Source organism: Pseudophryne corroboree, chromosome 6 (assembly GCF_028390025.1).
Source record: "Pseudophryne corroboree isolate aPseCor3 chromosome 6, aPseCor3.hap2, whole genome shotgun sequence".
NCBI lineage: Eukaryota > Metazoa > Chordata > Amphibia > Anura > Myobatrachidae > Pseudophryne > Pseudophryne corroboree.
In genome coordinates this window covers 197,563,952-197,579,344 of record NC_086449.1, presented here as the reverse complement: position 1 = coordinate 197,579,344, position 15,393 = coordinate 197,563,952, and the positions used below count along the sequence as shown (strand labels likewise).

The 15,393-nt window shown below is 42.7% G+C and overlaps 1 protein-coding gene and 1 long non-coding RNA gene across 8 annotated transcripts in view; one reads left to right on the top strand and one right to left on the bottom strand.

Annotated features, from left to right (window-relative positions):
- MEGF11 (multiple EGF like domains 11) overlaps positions 1-15,393 on the bottom strand; it is a 664,806-nt gene that overhangs the window by 225,596 nt on the left and 423,817 nt on the right. For all 7 annotated transcript variants that reach the window (XM_063925579.1, XM_063925580.1, XM_063925578.1 and 4 more), the window contains 2 exons: positions 9,010-9,222; positions 7,123-7,297 (listed from right to left, as the gene is read on the bottom strand). In XM_063925579.1, coding sequence (XP_063781649.1) covers positions 7,123-7,297; positions 9,010-9,222 — 388 coding nt within the window. The remainder of the gene's footprint in view (positions 1-7,122; positions 7,298-9,009; positions 9,223-15,393) is intronic.
- LOC134931833 (uncharacterized) overlaps positions 1-15,393 on the top strand; it is a 215,047-nt gene that overhangs the window by 197,082 nt on the left and 2,572 nt on the right. The window lies entirely within an intron of this gene.

Sequence of the window (15,393 nt, the reverse complement as noted above, 5' to 3'; positions counted from 1 at the left end):
AACTCCCACCCTCCTGAATCATCGGGTCTGTCCCTCCAACATTGGAAGAGTTGGAAGTTATGGCTTAGGCTATTTGACACAGATTGTGTATTCTGCACTGTACACAGCAATTAGGATTTTATTCTGGATCTTTATTAATGACAGATATTTTTAACTGCATGACAGTTACTTTTTCATGAAAGCAAATGGCTTCTATGGATTACTGCACAGCTGAGCATCTTGAACCACGAGATAAAGCAAGAAACAATGCATATTTCCCCCTCCCCGGTGCTGACACAATTGCAGATGTATGAATGCAAGCTTTGAAATAGTTAAAGTAACTGCAATGCTGAAAAACCAACAGCATAACTATTTATTGGTCCCTTGACCAGTGACCCAGCTGGCTGCTGCAGCAGGTAGCACTAATGAAGATATACACATACACGTTTACCAAGCTGGCCGCTTTGTGAGTGATTAGGTAGAGTGTAACGCAACACTGACAACAGCGTGCTAAGCCCTGCACACCGCCAGCCGGGGCCAAACATGGAGAAAGGGGGTCACACACACGACACCAGCCATACATCAGGAACTGTGTGCTGCCCGGCGCACTTGCTCCCACATCTCAGAGCTGGTGTGGAGGCATCTGGCTTCTCACTCACTGGGCGAGCCGACATTCCTTTAATAATATATACTAAGCGACAAATGCACGTAGCACATGGCTTTTCAGTATAGTTTTATTATTTTAAATACTTAATTTTTGTAATATAATGTTGGTGTGCTATAATATAAGTTTATCTCTAGCATTATATAACTTATTAGGAGCCACTAAACGACTTTAAGCAATGCCATCATTGTAAACTGTCAGTAAATTTACAGTCAGCTAAAAATAAAATGTTTCATCCTAGAAAGATAAAAGAAGTAGACGTTGGTAAAATACACACACAGAGCATAAAATAACCACAGTCGTCACGCTAACAAAGCTTAAATAGTAATAGTGATAAGAGGTACAGGCACAGCCACTGAACTTGGTAAGCAGGCTATCGTTGCAATGTAGTCTGTATTTCCAGTTGTAGGCATATTAAAATATATACAATGTTAAACCCAGCATATACCGTATACCAGTGGTTCTCAAACTGTGTGCCGTGGCACCCTTGGGTGCCTCGGGACACTAGCAGAGGTGCCTTGGATTGGTGGTCCAGGAACAATTCAATCCATAGTATTATTTATGGTCAATGTAATAGGCAAAACCAGTGCTGGTGGCTGTTAATAATAACATATGTGGACAAACCAAAGCAAATCTTGTAACTCACCACACAAGTGAACCTAAAACATACATTATAAACTGAATTTACTTAATTTAATATTTCTTTCTAAATTTCTCAATAAGAAACTTTTTGGTCTAGGGGTGCCGTGAAAAAAAAAATCTGATTCTCTAGGGTGCTGTGATTTAAAACAGTTTGGAAATCTCTGCTGTATACTGTAGATGTGACTGGAGCAAAGATGCAACAATCTTTATCATCAACTCCAAAGCTTGCACCAAGCTTATCCGGGTGAGAAATGTACGTCTCACAACTAACGCATGCCAAAATCCGCGTGACTAAAAAATAGGACAGATCTGAAAGTCATGTGCTTAACCTGCGTCTGTACACTGCGTCTGTGCTCTTCAAGTATAAGGGAGCACAAGTGTTAGATATGTGCTAATCTACTGTGACTGTGTAGATAGACGCAAGCTGTGTGCATGTAAAATACGTCAATTTTGCATCACGTTGCAACAGCAAATCATAAGCTGCTCAGTGACCATAGAAATCCTTAGTCCACATTCTGTATGATAGAGTTTACATGAGAATACACTAGCTTAAAAATCCACTTTTACGTTTCACCATAAGAACACCATAGAATGTTTTACACAAGCACTCCATGACTTTTCTTCTATGTAAGGTGAGATTAGGGTCACAGCAGAGTTATGTAAAACCTTGCCTAGGTTGGTGAGTTTTCTTTATCTGGCTGCAAAAACAGGTGCATGAAGCCAACCCACTTAATTCAGAGGGTGGTCTTCAGTTTGCCGGCTGTTGGGATCCCGGCGCACAGTATATTGGCACCGGAATCCCGGCAGCCGGCATACCGACACCTTTTCTCCCTCTTGGGGGTTCACGACCTCCCTGGGGGGAGAGTAGATAGCATGGCGTGCGTAGCGCGCCACCGTTCCCGCAGCGAGCCTGTAAGGGGTTAATTTGCTCTCGCCCAGCTGTCGGTATGCCAGCTGTCGGGATTCCGGAGCCGGTATGCTGGCCGCCGGAAGCCCGGCCGCCGGCATACCATACTACACCCAATTCAGATGTTTGCAGTCACTTCTTTCCAGTGTTACAACACTGGTGGAATCACCCTGATGATGTGGGAAGCAAAATAACTATGTAAAAAGGAAGGTGATTGAGGCTTTCATAAGATAGTATTTAATCTAGAAAATTAGAGCAATATCTAAATGGGTAATAATATTACCTGGTAAAAGGAAAGCTATTGTAGTAGAGATGTAAATACGGATAACGTAAATAAATGTAGTATATTAGTATTTGATACTAGCAGTCACACCCTTGATGTAATGTATGTATAGGCACCCAGATGAGGAGGCGGTTAGTGCCACACAACTGTACAGAACTACACCGGCCACAACACCGACAAGCTAGTTGCTCACTCAGAGAGGTCAGGCAGCTGGATCTAGGACATCTCGTGGCCTTTGCCCAAGTCTAATTAGGAAGAGTTCCAATGTGATGAGGATGTGATTTAGCTGCCAAGCTCCTGCCGGTCAGGAGGGGCAGTGACTGACAGGTCACTGGGATTAGTGGGCAGCTGTACACGCGACCTATTGGAAATAAATCAAGGAGATAAAAGCCTCATTAACGAGGCACAGGGACATTGATTAGGGCCGGTTAAAGGCCACAAACACACTGACGGGAATCAGATGAAGCAGTTCATTCACAGGGAGGTGAAAGCAGTAAACCAGGAGCAGCCAAGACTGGCAGGAAGAAGGGGAATGGGGAGGCAGGTGAAGGATACGTAGAAATTACACCAGGCAACAGGAGAGAGACTGTAAAGAGGAGCGAGGGACACAGGACAGAACAGGTAATAGACAATATAGTCCCAGAGAGCAGATCACAATACAGGGCAGAGAACAGTGCTGAACCAATAAAGTGATGAGCAGGCAGCTGAACAGCAGAAGGAAAACAAACAACTCTACAGCAGACGGTCAGTGATCACTCACAATCAGAAGGTCTTCGGGGGTCACATCAATGTGAGATCACAGTAAACAGCCCACTGTAACCAATACCACATTAGCTTTTATCGGTTATCTTACACTAAATTGATCAAAGCAAAATGCTGATGTTATTACACTTTTGTATTTTGTTAGTAATTAACTCCTGGAATCTCTACATCTCATAATCGATCAAAGAGACGCCCCAGCGTAACCACCCTGGCTTAATAGATCTGGACAGGAATTGGAGTAAGTGTGGCATCCAATGCAATCTGCATGCTTGAGATAGATGTGGTTGGAACTGATCAGATAATGTTCGGCATACTTAGATTCCATGCCATCTGATGGCCGCTGCTCTCATAAGGGTGCGGTCATCTGCTGAACACCCTGATGATGGCCCTCATGTGCCTTAACTGGCAACTAATCCTATTACCGGCATTACAGAGAGTACTATAATCTGTCATTTAGTGCCTGATGTAGAAATGGCCATCTGTGGAGCATATCTTGTGTGTTACCACACTGCTCCAAACAATGTGCGCATGCAGTGCGGGCTACGCAGGGTCATACGCATTTCAAGTGCATGTACACTAGTGACCGAAAGAAAGGAACTGGGGTGTGACGGGTGTTCTCACATAGGTAAGGTGGTGTTTAAACAAATGCGTCTTATGCAAGGTGCCCATACACTAGATGATATTATGAGCGATTTGGCCATTTCTGACGGATTGGAACTACGAATCATTCATAATAGTGCAGATCGTTTAGTGTCTGTGAACGATCACGATGTGTGATCCCGCTGGTCGTTGCTCGGAGCTGCAGGGAAGATCTGAAGCTATTATCAATAACAACATGCTCCTGGATGTAGCCACTCCCAGATCTTAAGATATATCATGTGTATAGTACTATATTGTTTGCCTAGGACTGCTGGGGAGCTTCCGGTGGGAATAGATAACGAGAAATCATAATTTACAGGTCGTCTAGTGTATGAGCACCTTACGCAGCTAGCATAGGACAGGTGCACAAACTAATTGATGGCGATGACTAGTAGCAAAGCATAAACTACACTCACATATGGCGAATATATGCATTTCTGAGTGCACCGTCCTTTGCAGCAATGTATTTCAACTCTGCACCAGGCCCTTAGTATATAAATTGATCACCATTTCCTCTACAAGCGCATCAATGTCATAATACAAATATTTCCAGTGAAACAAATTGATCCAAGTGTCCCAAATAAAAATCTGTTTAATTGATAGTCAGCAATCATTTTACTCGCAAGATTCCCTGCCGCAATACAGATACGAATTCCTGCCAGAGCCCATCTGCAAGTTATTCCCATATTATAAATGTAAATTAATGTCACAGTTCAGGCGTTAATCATTCCCGCAAATCTGTATAAATCACTCCTACAGGACAAACGAGGATCTAACCCACAGTTCAAAATGCTGAGCCCTCAATATACAGATGTATGAAGTACTGGCCCTCAGCTAGTGCCTGCATGTTCCAGTCATTATCACTCCAGAGTTTTACCCTTATCCAATACAGTCTATAAACGAACCACATCTCCATAGTTATATTAGTGACACTGTGTCCACTTAACTTTCTCCACTCCCCTACAGCCAACGTGCATCACTCATACAGTAAGGAGGATGATGACTGTGTGAAACAGCAAATTTACTCATTGCCTCATATGATGTGAGCAGTGTATGTGTGTGAAGACTGAGCGTAGTACAGCCAGTCCGTGCTCCTGAGACTATTGCAGCACGGTGGCATTTGAACTCCGTGGGCCGTTCTGGAGGTTTTTTTTTCTGCTGCTACAGCATTTCCCGAGCCAACAGCTGAGCTTAGCAAATAAATATGAGTGTCCGGCACTACAAACTTGTTAAGATTTAAGATGCGGGGGTAGTCTCTTCACAAGAACTAATGAGGCTGCAGCCATGGGGGGGAACATAGACACTGGCTTTTCATTAATTTTTAGAAGTGCATGTAGAAAGACAAACACCAGAGCTTGCGATCTAAAATCCAATCAATTTAAGGGTGTGATCTATATTTTTCCTTTTCCTGTATGGTCCTAGAAGGCTTAGCATGATAAGAACCTCTTATGTTTAAAATTAGGGAGTGCAGTGCATTCCCAACTTTCCTCTATATTTGTGTATATATTGTAGACTTGAAGATTGAGACTCCTTCAGTTTGGATTCAAGAAAAAAGCGGTATTGGACCCCTGGCGCACTGTAGTGCGCCAGGGGTCCAATACCGCTTTTTTCTTGAATCCATTGCTGGAGATTTGTGTTTGTCTCCTTTGTTCTTGGACCTGGGCAGCACTCTACTACCTACTGCGCTCATTTGAAAGTACCTACACATTTTACTCCTTCAGTTTGGTACTAGCACCCCTCCCTTCCTCCCATCTGCCCTTGGATGTTTTTAATCAGCACAGGTTCCTACATTACTGTCCACATATTAGAATGCACATTATTTAAAGGTAAGACCTGGATAAATTGATATGTGTTAGTATTATGGACTAGTTTTCCAGCCCATCAAAATGACGGAACAACATAACAGTAAAGTCAACACCAGCGGCTGTATGTGCACGAACTAAGCAACACTTGAACTGCTCTGTTCAGGAGCCATCTAGTGGCCACCGGCGCATGGAACACTTGAATTCCCCTCATAGACGTGAGGAGCAGCAGTAGCCTTTTGTACTCATCTGATGATGTTCACCTGGACGCGGTGCATGGGGCCACATTTTTGGACAAACGTGCTAGGAACGTCACTTGTATTCTATGCTAATGTAAGAGTTGATCAAAATTATTTTGACTATCTATATTCTTAGTGCTTAGAGTGTTCACCTGCAGTCTTCTTTCTCCTGCATGGTTCTAGAAGTCTCAGCATGGTTGCACCGCTTATTATGTCATCGCCCCCCCTACCCCCCCAACTAACTCGCACCTTATCCAATCAAATGTTCCAGGCAAATGAGAATACAAAATCACTACGTATTATTATTATTTTTGTGTTTCCTAGAACAGTGTGTTCACCATTCATACACACTGTAAACATATAACAAAATAAACTAAGGAATTCCAAGACATAGTTCTTGGCTCTTACATAATGCCCTTACATGGGATGCAGTGATCATACAGTATATTACATTGGATCTAATGTCTGCTTACAAGCCTGCAGGGCAGTGGATTTGCCAGCAGGGATATATAATTGTAGATTCCAAACCCCCATTTTGCCAATTTAAACCCTCACCAGGAAATCTGCGGATTACAAAGCTCTAATGCCTGCACATGTTACTAATCAAACTGCTTATCTCTTGAATGAGACCTGCAGGACAAGAAAGTAAAAAAATAAAAAATAAAGTAACTATAGAAATGTCATAAAAGATCAGCTGGTGGCAACAGGACCCTGAAAGTCGTAGTGCCTGAGAACACTGTCTCTCTGTTGATGCAAATGCACAATCCTGTTTGGGAGGGACGGATAGAGTGGTTTAATTTCCATAAGCATAACATTAAATTAGATAAAAACAAACAAATGCTCAAATAAAGTATTTTAGAAACTAGTGATAATAATCCATTGTCATTCTCTGTTCTAATTAATGATGTAAGATTGTATCTGTCTCGTCCAGAAAATACTACTCCAAATAGCGGTAAGAAGATTCATGAAAGAGTAGCTAGAAATAACACTTTAATGACCAAAATATCATATAATATTGTATATGTAGTAGTGCACAATAAATGTCTATGATTGTACTGTTGCTGAATAACGAAGGCAGAACGTTATAAACACACATGACTGAGGTCTTGAGGATTAGGTAGTTAAATGATGAAATATACTAGCCAGGAAGCCGGGAGGAGCCCAGACCAAAGGAAGTAAAAAGCGGTGCTTAGCCCTGTCCTTACCGTGAATCCAGGAGCACAGAGACACCTCCCTGTCATACTGTCACAGTCCGCCCCATTGTGACAGGCGCACATCTGTTGGCAGCCCTCCCCATAGAACCCAGGGCGGCAGGGTTCCTCGCAGTACAGGCCACTCCAACCTGCCCTGCAGGTGCACTCCCCAGACAGCGGGTGGCAGCTGGGATAGAAGAGAGAAAAACGTGTTAGCTTGGAGCTGTGGGGTGTGCATTACAACTAATTAAAACAATACATCGAGGTGTCAGCGGCCAGCAAGGCTGAGACCCTACTTCCTGCAATTCATCCACCCGCAGTAACCCTGCAATTCATTCATCTGCTGTAATCCAACTCCTCAGGGAGAAAATATATTATTTAAATGTGCGGAGAGAGAGACAGACATATTATTTTGCAAACATGAGTTCAGCCGGAGAATATAAGAACCATAAAGTAAATCTGGAAACTCCTCACATCTTTTGCTCAGAAGAGAGACACAGATCAGGGCACCGAGTAACAGGGACAGAAGTTAGCATTGTGCATTCACTAAATGACATGACTGCTGAGCTTCAGTGGTGGTATAATTCATGTCTACATTCATTTCACAGTTTGACTGTCACAAATTGATTTCACCTGTGAGTTCAGTATTGGATATTTTCACCAGTGAGTTCAGTATGGAATGCTTTCACTAGTGGGCTCAGTATCGAATGTTTCCACTATTTAGTTTATTATGGAATGGTTTCACCAGTGAGTTTGGTGTCATACAGTTTCATCAGTAAGTTTGGTATTGGATGTTTTCATCAATGAGTTCAGCATCAGATTTTTTCACCAGTTATTTCAGTGTGGGATGGGTTCACTATTGACTTCAGTATCAGATGCGTTCAGTATCAATGGTTTCACCGGAGAGTTCGGTATTAAATTGTATCACCATTGAGTTTGGGATCAGATGTTTGCACCAGTGAGTTCAGTATCAAATGTCTTTACTGATGAGTTCAATATTGATGGTTTTCACCAGTGAGTTCATGATCAGGTGGTTTCACCAATGAGTTCATTATCAGATGATTTCACCAGTGAGATCTGTATCAGATGGATTCACCAGTGAGTGCAGTAACAGATGGTTCACTAGTGGGTTCAGTATTGGATGTTCACCAATGAGTTTGTTATGAGATGGTTTCACCAGTGAGTTCGGTATCAAAGGTTTTCTCTAGAAAGTTCAGTATCGAATGTTTTCACTAATGACTTCAACTAATGACTTAACTATTAATGGATTTCACTAGGAGTTTGTTATGAGATGGTTTCACAAGTGAGTTTTGTATCACACAGGTGAATTTGGTATTGGATGTTTTCACCAACGAGTTCAGCATCAGAATTTTTCACCATTTATCTCTAGTGAGTTTGGAGTGAGATGGTTTCACCAGTGAGTTCAGTATCAGATGACTTCACCAGTGAGTTTTATTTGGCATAGTTTGGTATGAGTCCGGTATGAGATAGTTTCACCAGTGAGTCCGGTATGGGATAGTTTCACCAGTGAGTCCGGTATGGGATAGTTTCACCAGTGAGTCCGGTATGGTATAGTTTCACCAGTGAGTCTGGTATGGGATAGTTTCACCAGTCAGTCCGGTATGGTATAGTTTCACCAGTGAGTCTGGTATGGGATAGTTTCACCAGTCAGTCCGGTATGGGATAGTTTCACCAGTGAGCCTGGTATGGGATAGTTTCACAAGTGAGTCTGGTATGGGATAATTCCAACAGTGAGTTTGATATAAGATAGTTTCCCCAGTGATTTTAGTAACAAATAAACTCAAGTCTTTACAGTAGCATAAAACATGTTTTAATGTCCGTGTTAGTCATATCATCTATCCTCATGAAATCATACAAAGCAAACAATATTATACATACCCACGGGTGTTGGTCAGGTTACATGGGCAGTTCTTGTTACATTTGAGGCCATACAACCCCTCTGCGCACACACGCTCCTCACAAAGGATGCCCTTAAAGCCTGGCTCGCACAAGCATGCCCCATTGATGTGGTAACACTTGGCTCCATTTTGGCAGTCACATCTCTCTGCACACTGGTAACCGTACGTACCAACAGGGCACTCCTCCTGGCACCTAAATAGTAAGACGAGAACAGCTAAATAAACATGGGTAACAACATTGGTATCAAAGTATATAAAATGAGTATTTCCTGGTAAAAAATATTTGTTTTTATGTGTTGATCAGTAAGGCAGACCAGTATCGTACTATCTCGCATAAATCCACTGAAACACTATGGCTAATAATAAGAATAATACAATGATGTGCTTTAGTGCATTTGCCTATACAGTACTTGCAATTCTGCAACTTCTACCAAATATAAAATATTATCTTTTTGTCATTCTTCTGTGTTATTCACTAAAGGTGGTTAGCGATGTTGCTGATTGTGGAGTGCCTTCACCCAAATGCTCCAGAGGCCTAATGGGGGGGAGTTCAATTCACTGCAATGGTGTAGAGATTTATCAAGGCTTGAGAGAGACAAACTGGACAACTCATCACTGTCATTTTACAGGCAGTGTTGAAAAAATGACAGAAGCTGATTGGTTGGTACATTCTCTCTCTCCACTTGAACCCTGCCTACTAGTGTATATGAGTTGGCTGCACTCACATGAATACTGACTCACACAAAGGTGCTGTATTGGTGTCATTGTTTTTTCATTAATACAATAGAAAAAATTCCTGTTTATGAGTAAATCATCTCCATATATTGGTGCCTAGTTCTTTGCCTATGCTGCAAGCCACTTGATAAATATATCTGGTGTATTAAACACTACATGAACACAAGGATTATTTTATTATTTTAAGCAGCTTTTACATAAACTCATGTACACCTAAGCTCTGGTGGGGAAGGGGTGGGGGGTCACCATTGCTCTGCAGGCAGAACTCTGTAAGCTATGGATGAGACCTTTGTGTACAGGATCAAAGTCTCCTCACCTCCTACATGCCGTGCCTAGAACACCAGCCTGCCTCATTCTGACTGCACCGGGAGTGAGGCCAGCACAGTATATATGTACCTGCTGGGATGTGGCACACATAATCACACATGGCTGCATATGACACTGCCGGGAAAAATAAGGCTACTTTAGAATAAGAAGTTATATGGTCAAAATCAGATTCCAGGATTATTTTCTATTTAATGCCAGTAGATTCATTGACAGATAAATGCTATATTTGGTGTTTTCTTATAACGCCAATATACAGTGTACCCTATTTGATACCCCATGTATATCAGCAACAAAGGGAACTGCTTTATAACATGTGTGCCGGGCACGCTGGGAAGAAGACCACTCCAGCAGGGGATAGGGGACTGTGTCCCTGCACAGGCTGGGGTCCAGAAACTGCACATGGAATACTAATTACTAGTTATCCAGAGCAAGGACAAGTCTCGCTTAACACTTTCTGCTCTGTTGCCTGCTCCGTCAGTGACATTAATAAAGGATTAGTACACCCTAGGGGGAAACAGAAAATCAATATAATATGAACTATACTATAAAATATCCAGAATTACACTAATGTAGACCTGCCGGCGTGTACGGGGGATTACATGGATTAAAACCCTATACACACATTCTTATTTACTTGTTCAGGTTTTCAGCATTATTAAAAAAAAAAAAAAACCTTCAGTAATCACCTTCATATTCCTGCTGCTGGCATCATGAAGTGAGAAGAACTGGGAACTTGCGACCTTTATTAGTATTTAGATTGCTAGATCATGTATAAAAATTTTTTTGATGGACAAAAGAACATATGAAAGGCTTGCAGATAAGCAGGTGTCCATAGAAAAGCAGAAAGAGGTCAAGTTGTGGCCAGCACATGGAAAACTCTGTGATCCCTCATGTAAAAATGCCCAATGCTCTGTGCGAGTGGGTGAAACGTCTTGTATGAGTGGTATTTGCTAGACGTGAGAGCTGCATTTGGAAAGGAATAGGTTAAGGTTCTATCAACCACAAGGATACTGCAACTGGAAATTAAATATTGACGACTCATGTCCTTTACATAATTAGCTCCCCCTTCACAAACAAGCAATTCTGCTAACTTGTTTAGTTAGAGATCAAACAGCTCAGGCTGCTAATGAATTTTATACAAACACCCTATTAATGAACACAACAGATAATCACAGAAGGTTGAAGATGTGTTCTCACCTCTTGCCTCAAGCACGTGCGTGCAACAGCCTCACATACTGTAGCTTTCAGCTACCAAACCTAAGGTTACTGTTTGTAAGAGAAATTATTGGGTATTTTCTAATAAAGGGTCATATTCTGACACACAAGGCTTCCTCATGAATGCCAATGGAATATATTCCAAACAATCATGTAAACCAGGTTTGTCATGAGATTACATTTTAATAAAATTATTTCCATGAAGGAGAAAACAAGGACACATGAAGGAGAAAACAAGGACACAACAAACCGTACACAACTATTCAGAATAAGGGAGGCTCTACACTTTTAATACAGATGAAAGAGAAACAGTTTACGGTAATATAGTCATATATACAAACTACTGTATATGGAACAATTTAACAGATGATTACAAAAGATAAATAAGGCAGTGAAAGATTAGATCATTATTTTCAGTAGCACAATTATAGCCATAAAGCATAGCTTATAGACTATGAGGGTCATTGGTGGCACACTGCACATGCACAGGGGCTGCACGGACATACTGTACACATTGCGGTTGTATCCCCGATAGATGCGACCGCAATGTTATTCACAGCTATGGGCGTTTTCAAGCGGCGATGCGCCGTTGGGGGGCGGGGCGAACAGGCACGGGCCGGGACCATTTTCGAGGCGGCTTCATGACGTCACAGGCAGCACCTCCGATAAAAAAAGGCAGCTGACGGCTTGATGCCAGGGGTCAACCTTAGTTCTGATGCGTCCGAAATTAGATTGTGGACGCATTGGGAGGCGGCCTCACACATGCTCGGCGGCCTTGCCCTGTTCTGGGCGGCCCCCAGCATGTGCAGAAATGAATGCAGATACAGCTGCGTATGCAGCCATCTGCGTTCATCTCTGAATAACCCCCTCTGTATGTCACTTCTAGACACATACATAGTTACAAATGGTGCAAGAGACTGAGAACATGCCAGAGCAGTCTGTTCACTACAAAAAGTAACAAAAGTCATAGAATTTGACGGCAGATAAGAACCACTTGGCCCATCTAGTCTGCCCCTTTTTAAACCTTAGTGTTACCTCAAACCCTATTAGATACTATGGGGTAGATGTATTAAATGGTGTTATGGGGGAGAGGTGGTATCAGCGCACGTTATGTGCTTTATATCTGAAAAGTAATCCCCCTGATTCAGAGGTGGACGCTAAGCCGTAGCAGCTGCCGCTTTCATTGCAGCCGTTACTGCATTCTGCTAATGCTTCAGCCGATGCACTGTCTACTGAGACGCCCGCAGGCTGCAGCTCTACTCTGCCATGGTAGGCACAAAGGTGCAGCATTGACTGGACATCAGCTACAGAGAGTTATCAGACAATTTTCATTTCATTTTGGGCATGTTCAGTGCAGAGAAGTCCATACGCCTGTATGCATTCATCTGCCGACGCAGCACATCCCATAGTGATCCGGCTACTCTGGGAGTGATGCATATAATGTGATGTTGGGGTGATGAGTGCATGATGTAATGGCACCTTACATCATACCAGACTACTTTGCCAGTGCGGCATGTGTAGCGGTGGGCAGGAAAATGCAGAAGGTTCAGACTACTGTACTGTATGTACTGGTAATAGGAGGTGTGACTATTAAATAACTAGACTGTACTTACTGTATAAAAAAGAAACCATACTGCGAGAGTTAAACGGAGTGGGGGAACATTGATCTTGGACTATCCCAAAATGGTTTTGCAGGTTTCCCACCTATCACACAAATAGTTTGCTGTCACACAGTGTACAAAGAAGTTGTGTTTTTCCCGTGCGTTGTACAAATGCTTAGTTCAAAAGTAGAGCAATGTGCAAACGCAAGAAATTGGTTAAATTGATCAAAACGCCCACCAAATTTTTCCGTATGCTAACTCGGCTTACGGGGCAGATTGTATGTCACATGCATGTATGTTTGAGTGGCACAGAAGATATAAAGGGCGGTATTCAATTAGGTGCAGCACGGATTCGCCCAGCAAATCCGCCCAACACTACCACACTGGCTGCCGTTGCCAGCGTTTAAACGCCTCACCAACAGCAATACACCCCCTTCGCCCAGAACTGAATTCCCCCTTAGTGAGGTTGTGAGGATGTTGAAGATGATGAACGCCCCGGAAGGCCTTGCACATCAAAAACAAATGAAAATGTGGCAAAAATTGTGACAACTGTTCGAATTGGATCAGCATCCGAATGTTAGCAAAATTTAAAATATCAATAAAGGAGCCGTTTGGCAAGTTCTGCATCAAGATCTTAACATGGCAAAAGTTTGTGCTAAGATGGTTCTGAGCAGAAAGAAAATTGAAAGTGAATTTGTACAGACATTTAGGAACAAAGGGGGTATTCAGATCTGATCGCTGCTGTGCGTTTTCACACAGCAGGCGATCAGGTATTAACTGTGCATGCAACGCAATGCGCACGCGCTTCGCTCAGCAACAAAGGGCATCACCAGTCAGCGACGGCATGGTGTGAAAAGTCTAATCGCACCGGCATTCGCAAGGTGATTGACAGGAGGAGGCCGTTTGTGGGCGGTAACTGACCGTTTACTGGGAGTGTCAGGAAAAACGCAGGCGTGTCCAAGTGTTTTCAAGGAGGGTGTCTGATGTCAGCTCCGGCCCCGATCAACCTGTTCTCATCGCACTGGAGGAGTAAGTCCTGGGCTGCGCAAAGACTGCATGAAGTGGATTTTAGCAGCTCGGCGTACACATAGGATCTCACACTTGCACGGCGAATTTACACTCCCCCTGGAGGCGGCAAATATCTGAACGCAGGACAGCAAAGTTTGCAACCCAGCGATCAGGTCTGAATCACTCCCAAAGTCAAGCAGATTCACATTTTTAGATAAAGTTATTACTTGTGGTGAAAATGCCAATCAATGCATTGGAAAACACCATTGTCACCAAAACTGAAGAAAGTACGTCAAAGTAAATACAAATTCAAAGCCATGTTAATTGTTTTCTTTGACATCAAAGGTGTTATTTTGGCAGACTGGGTACCAGAAGGTGCAACAGTGAATCAACATTACTACAAAAATGTTCTAGAAAGTTTCCACAAAAGAATCAGAAGAAATACTGTAGGCCAGAGTTGTGCAAAAAAAATGGTTTCATTCTCCATCAGGACAAATGCCCCAGCCCACATAGCTCTCTCTGTGCAGCAGTTTTTGGCTGAGAAACAGATTGCAGTGTTAGAACACCCTTCTTACTCCCCACACCTTGCACCATGTGACTTCTTTCTTTTCCCTATAGTCAAATCTGTACTAAAAGGAACCCATTTTGCACCAGTTACTGAGGTAAAGAAGAAAACGACAGAGCTGTTGAGACAGCTGACAGATAATGAGCAACAGCACGGACTTGACCAATGGAAAGTAAGAATGCACCGGTGTGTGTGGATGCAGAAGGGGAGTACATACAGTACTTACTATAATTAAACATAAATTATATCATCAGTCTTGTTAATTAATAGCCACACCTTGTTTGCGCACACTGACCATTACGCACATCCTGGAGACCTACAAGTGATGTTGGGACAACACTGCCTGAGAGAGCCTCTGACCTGACCTCACAGGTACTGCCATTGTTCAGCCGCTTCCCAGGCAATGATGATAATGCTATAGAGGTGCCATTGTCACGGACATGTAAAACACATTCACTTCCTCTTTAATAAAACAAAGTATTGAGTTTTTTTATTGAACCCTGTGTCATTTCAATTGTCCACTGGCGACTTCTGCGGATCTTAAAACCCATCAAACATTATTGTTTACAGCAGCAGGTAGCGTAATGTCTCAAACATGTTAATTAAACAGACAAGCAACTTCCACATGAAGGCAAAGGTTACTCTAGAAGAAAATAAAAGCAGAGGAGCAGTAAAATCTCTGACACATGGAATAAACAAACTCTTACTTCACACAAATAATACTGTATAAGCATTGAGGGCATAGAGGCCCTCATTCCGAGTTGATCGCACGCTGTCGATTTTCGCAGCACAGTGATCAGGTTACTACTGCACGTGCATATGCTCCGCAATGCGCACGCGCGTCGTACGGGTACAAACAGCATTGTTGCTGTGCAATGCTTCTAGCGACGATTCCATTCGCACAGCTGATCGC